This window comes from Apis dorsata, unplaced genomic scaffold (genome assembly GCF_000469605.1).
Source record: "Apis dorsata unplaced genomic scaffold, Apis dorsata 1.3 scaffold_150, whole genome shotgun sequence".
Classification (NCBI taxonomy): Eukaryota; Metazoa; Arthropoda; class Insecta; order Hymenoptera; family Apidae; genus Apis; species Apis dorsata.
Window position 1 is genome coordinate 80,529 of NW_006263441.1, and position 6,253 is coordinate 86,781.

At 34.4% G+C, this 6,253-nt stretch overlaps 1 protein-coding gene across 1 annotated transcript in view; it reads left to right on the forward strand.

Moving 5' to 3' along the window:
- Window positions 1–6,253, forward strand: part of LOC102671800 (lateral signaling target protein 2 homolog) — a 59,163-nt gene that overhangs the window by 13,294 nt on the left and 39,616 nt on the right. Inside the window, exon 2 of the mRNA XM_031509434.1 lies at window positions 1–55. Within this exon, the coding sequence (XP_031365294.1) occupies window positions 14–55 (42 nt within the window). The 5' untranslated portion in view covers window positions 1–13. The remainder of the gene's footprint in view (window positions 56–6,253) is intronic.

Consider the following 6,253-nt stretch of genomic DNA (forward strand, 5'->3'; position numbering starts at 1 on the left):
GCCACACAAATCCATGGAGTTCCTCCTTGACAAGGAGAACCTGCATTTCGTCAAGGTGAGTCTTCTCCCCTTTCTTCCTCTTAACCTTTTTTTAAGTTACCAGGGTTTTCCCCGAGCCGAGCCAATGTCGTCGTCGATGTTGCTCGAGTTTTTTTTTTTTTCCTCTTTCTCGAAATTCGATCGTTTCCCGATTGATTTTCTTCTTCCTCGACCGGATTTCGAACGTTCGATCGCGAAACGTCCGTGTCGCATCACACGGAGATGATCGCTCGATGATCGTTTGCACGGCTTCCGTCTGTCTACGAAGTATGGTTCTACTTGCTTTTTTTTTTTTTTTTTTTCTTTCCTCGAAGCCTTTTCGAAAGCTTGGAAAATCGGGAGCGTGGATAATTAAATGCTCGTTTCGTTCGATACAATTTTAATATCACGTGAGGTGATTAAGAGCGGTGAAAAATCAGATGTGTGTAGGATAGGATGTAGGTCGATCTTGGATAGCGTTATAGGGAAGAGAAGGGGGGAGAGAGAGAGAGAGAGAGAGAGAGAGACTCTAATGGATGCGTTGAGAACGCGTGAGTTAGCTAATTTTATATTTTTATTTCCTTCCAGAGGGAATATATAATTCATTCTCACGTATTGTAACGGATAATATAAAAGTAAGGCAAACTTAGAAGTGGTTTTGTGGATAGATATAATATCCTTCATCGATCATTTCTCTAAACGTTTGTCTCTTATATATATAGTTATATATATATATATGTATACTAAGTGACACGTGTACGTATATATACCAATTCGTTGCGACGTATTATTTTTCGCGGGTTATTTCGAACAAAGAGCGTTAATTAAACGCTACGTTTCAAAGGATAGTAATAATAATCAGGCTCCTCGTTATTTTTAATACATCAGTCTTCACCGATTTTCGACCGTTCGAATTGCCTCTCTTTAATGTCTATCGAAATATTGTTGTAACGCGTCGTGCTCAAGCGCATCAGAGTGCGCGACGAGAGTACTATAGTATATGCTTCACCTTTGACATTTCGTCGATTAAGTCGGTCTGAAGTGCCGCCGATTTCCGTATCGAGACCGGCCCACAGTTCAAAACAACCGAGACAATGCGATTCTCGATATCTAGCGAGAAACAACTGCTTCCCTTCCATATATATATACCCGGCGCCAGTTTAACATTGAACGTTTTGAAACCTTGAATGTTTAAAAACTGATATTGCGAATAATAACGCATTGTCTCCGCTTATGTCCCCTTGTTGAAATTTCACCTAGACGCTCTTTGAAAATTCTTCGAATCTTTTTCCACGAAACATTAATCGAATGAGAGAATTTATTTCGATTAAATTCTTATCTAAATTGTGTATATATTTATAAAATTTAATTGTTCGAAATTAATAAAATTAATAACTGAATAAATTAAATGTTATTCGAGTTTTATTTTAATAATCGCTTTATTTTCATTTTTGGTTCTAACTTTTTTTTTTTCAACGCCAAGAACGTAGGATATTTTTAATTAAATTTTAGTTTTTTTTTTTAGATCTTTTCTTCTACGAACGATGATTTTTTTTTTTTTTCGAATCTATTTTCGATCTCTCGACCTCCCGGTACATTTCCATTTTCGAACGGTTGGATCCGTAAAGGTGTGGCCAATCGAGGAAAGCAATTTGGCTCTTTGCGGTCGCGCGCGACGGAAATTGAATTTTATGCAGAGAGGCGATATTAATTGACAGGATCGGTTAGATCGGCGTGAATCCAATCGAGCTCAAAAATTTCATGCTCTGCCACTTTTCCGTGTAATATCGTAAATACACCAGGTGTTCCTTACTTTAATTAGTAGATTTGACGATGATGATATTTATATTATATAAGGGAGAGAAGAATTACACAGTTTACGATTAAATAACAAAATTTAGAACGTGTATTTTTCGTAATATTTTTACGAGTATTATTCTGTTTTTAGGCGTGACAGTAGTTTTTTGTGCCTCGAGCTGCCTCGAGCCAACCAATTGCTCTTTTTATGTAATGACGTATCGTGTTTCAAAGTAAGAACGTCCTCTCGAAAGTGTACACTTTTCCAACGGTTTTGGCATTTTTCGAATTATTTTTTCAAAAAGTCTCTCTTGTTTCAACGATTAGTATCGCGTGATTATTTTCTCTTTGATATTTTTTGTTTAATTCACGTGAAAAAACTGTCGATATACATATATCTCGTGACAATCGATAATAAAAGATCGAAATATTTGGATATTACTTACGATGTTTAATTCTAAACTGAAGGATAAATTGAAATAGTTTTACGATAACTTTGTTTATATCGACAATACAAGTTTATAAAATGATATTACGGAAGTATATATAGATATCAGCTATCGTAGAATTGATTAGAAAGAATTAATATCTCGAAGAGTTAATATTAATTTAATTGCTTTTTATAGAGTTGGTATATCGAAGGTTTTATCGATACGTCGTAAAGTATGAGAGCAGATCGTGTAAACATTCGTTATATTCATAAAATGATATAAAAAAAAAAGAAGAATCTTATTTTCAATACGAAACGATAAGTTCGATTCGTTTTAGCGAACTGGAAATATTAAATTCAAATTGTATCAAGGTTATATAAATGTTAAATATGTATCCTCCGCATATTTGAGCATTGAAATTTTATGGAAAAAGATTCATGGAAGGCAGAATTGCTAACCTTCTCATTATTCAAATATATTGATATCGAAACATAAGCATGGAAAGAATTTCGAAATCGTTTGAAAAATCGTTTTCGTTTTGGAAGATACGATTTTTCAGAAGATAAAGTTCGAAACGATTTTTAAAAATTAAGGATATCAAAGATTCGAAAATTTAAAAATTTAAAGAAATTATTTTTTTTTATTTTTCTTTAAAGAAAAAAAATTTAAAGAATTAAAAAAAATTTTTTAAATTCTTTGAAAAAGTTTCAATTCAATTTTATTTTCAATATATTTCACTTTTCTATCGATAATTTACATTATTTCGATTTCTTAATTACATTCAAGAACTTCGAAATTTTAATTTCTCGAACTTAGAACTCATTATAGCACTTTTCCTTTTTCATCGTTTTTCCTCGATTAAGAATATTCGATTTCTCAGAATATTAAAAATTAAAGGCATTCGAAACTTTAAAAATTTTGAAAATTTCGATTTCTCGATTTACATCAGCTTCCAATCGTTTTTCTTCGATCGAGGACAATCGATTTCTCAAAAAAAATAAAAATAGAACATTAAAACAATTTTAAAAAAAATTTCGAAAATTTCGAAACTTTCGACAATTTCCGATATATTTCCATGGATAAATCGTTCTTCGATCGATATATAAAACACGACATCGAGTGCAAAAAGGTCACTATTGTGTATGTATGTGTGTGTATGCGTGTGTATGCAAAGCCCTCGTTTATAATTTATCGGCGGTAGCGCGCCAACTTTTGAATTGCTTGAAACTCGCCCTCCGAGACTCGCCAGATAATCGCAAGATACGTTGCGACATTTGTACTTTACACGCGAGTCTTCTACAATTCGATCCGGAATTTCACATGGATATCGAACGATAATAAAAACTTCAATTTCTCTTATCGACTCGGTCGAGAACAGAGGGAAACTTTCACAATCTCTCGACATTTATCTCCGACTTTCAGCCAACGTTATATCGTAGCATACATCAGCATTACGAATATACCGCTTGTCCTATTCTTCGCCTGTTCCACCTTTCCACGCCTTTCCCCCATTCGCGATTCGCGTGAAAAGGCTCGTTATGATCTGTACGGATAAACGTTTTCGAACGTACGTATCGATGTAATTTTTTTCACCATAGGGGACCAAAAATTTGTTTGACGCGATACGGAAAGAGATATTATTTTATTTCTTGCAATTAAACCATTATTACTCGTCTGCTTGTTAAATAAGATTATTGGAAATATTCGATTTATAAATTTATATTTTTTATATTTATTTTACAAACTTTGTAACTAATTTTCGTGATTAATTCGCGAATATATACTTTGAAATACGTAGATTTACGATGTAGAAAGCGTGTAGATGAAAAATTGGCGGGATATTCAAATATTCGTTTCTATTTGGTATAATTCACATTATATTGCGCAACAAGATACGCTTCTCGGGAAGCGTTGAAACAATTAACGTACGACACCAGATATCGTTCACTATGTTTATTTTAGCAGGTAGACTAAACTGGATATTAATTGCTGTGTGAGACATGATCTAGCATCATAGTGATCATCAAACAGTTAATATTAAGTCGTATAATAATATTAATAATAATGTCTGAGACACGATGATCGATCATGAGAAAGAACGAGTCGAATTCATCGACTAAGTAAGTTAAAACTTATCTTAATCGCTCGAGGAAAAAACTTCTCGAAAATTAATATTTCTCGTTTTTAATATATCTCGCCAGCCGGTCTGTTACGGTTACTCTGGTAAAAAAGACGCATCGATCTAGGGACGATGAGGACAGCCCCGATATAATTACTCCGCGACGACCTCGCTCTCTCGTTGCGCTCGTCTTGCTGGCATCGTTAAGGTCTGCTGCATTTAACAAAAGCGGCCATTCGATTCTCTATTTTGTTAAACGAGCATTCCGATAAACACGTGTACGGAGCGTAGAGACGTCTATGTCCCGTTTCACGATTAATAAATTTCCGATAGTTTTCCATAGATTCGTGCTAATCCTTACGATAAAGCATTTATTTATCTAGGTATTATTTTTTCGATAATTTCGTGTTAATTTCTTTTTGTGTCACATTTCTTGATAAAATATTTATTTATTATTGTTTTATCAATAATTTCTACTATTCGTGATAATCTTTAAAAGAAACATTTTTAATGATAAAATATTTATTTATCATTGTTCAAGGCATAATTTCTATGATTCCTGGTAAAATATTTATTATTATTGTTTCTATGATTGGTAATCTTTTTATCGTATTATTCTCTTGATAAAATATTTATTTATCATTATAATTAACAAGACTCGTGATATCAATTGATCTTCAATTTGTCGCAATTTTTAATGTTGATTTGAAAGACGAATAAAGAGAGAATGAAAGGTACACCTTTAATAAAGGTCGATAATTATAAGGTTACGCTTCACGAGACAGTTCAGTGGGATGACGAGCTGGCATCGTGGGAGCGAGCCAACTCGATCGTTCGATTCTTAGGTCTCCTTGACGATGAGACAAGCGAGGAGGATTTATTGCCCTTTGAAACCGCCACGTTATTATGTGTCTAACACGCCACGACTTTCGAATACCTTTTTGTTATCTCTTTCGTTTGTTGCACGCGACAGAAATACATAGGGGAGGGATATAAATTTAATTTTATCCCGCGATTAAATATAATCTCGGCCGATATTTATGGTAAATATCACGCGATAGTGTGTTGTGTAACGATAGAGCATCGTTTTATTATCCTTTCTTCGCGATTAATATTAGATATGTGTCGTTCGAAGAACATTGGAGAATAATATTTTTCAGACTGTGTTATCGACTGAAATTTCTCCGATGATAAATAATTCAATAGTCAAAAATTAATTTTTAAAAAAAAAAAAAAGAAGAAAAAGAAAAAACAAAACATTCTAAATATATATACATATACCGTATCTGTACATAAAAAACGATACATTACTCGTCGCAGATGACAACGAAATTGACGACGGTGACTGAAGGAAGAAGCACTTTCATTTCGAATTCATCTGCCGAAGTGGATTCTCGTTCACTACTCTACTACTCATTTACTTTCACCTATCACGGATTTTCGCTCTTCCTCTCAAAATCCGTCGCACTTTTCATCGCTCACTCGCTTGTTTGAATCGACCGCTAACCTTTAACGTCCATCATCCACCGCCACGTCGAGTATTTGTTCTAATTATCGAACTCGAACTTGATATTTCAATTTGCTTGTTCGAACGTCGCGCCCATCCTCTTTGAATCTCGCATAATTAGACCAACCTACTCTCTTTCTCTCTCTCTCTCTCTCTCTCTCTCTCTCTCTCTCTCTTCTCGCCCCTTTTGTTACTTTTCATGGAACAGAGAGAGAACCTCGACCCTCTCGCTTCGCAGAGAGAATACAACGTTCTTTGATGCGTGTGTAATCGCGATTTTCTACCCGTTCTCCCTTCTTTTTTCGTTTGTATTTTGTCACGAGGGAGGAAAAAAGAAAAAAGTAGAGAGAGAGAGAGAGAGAGAGAGAGAGAGAGAGAGAG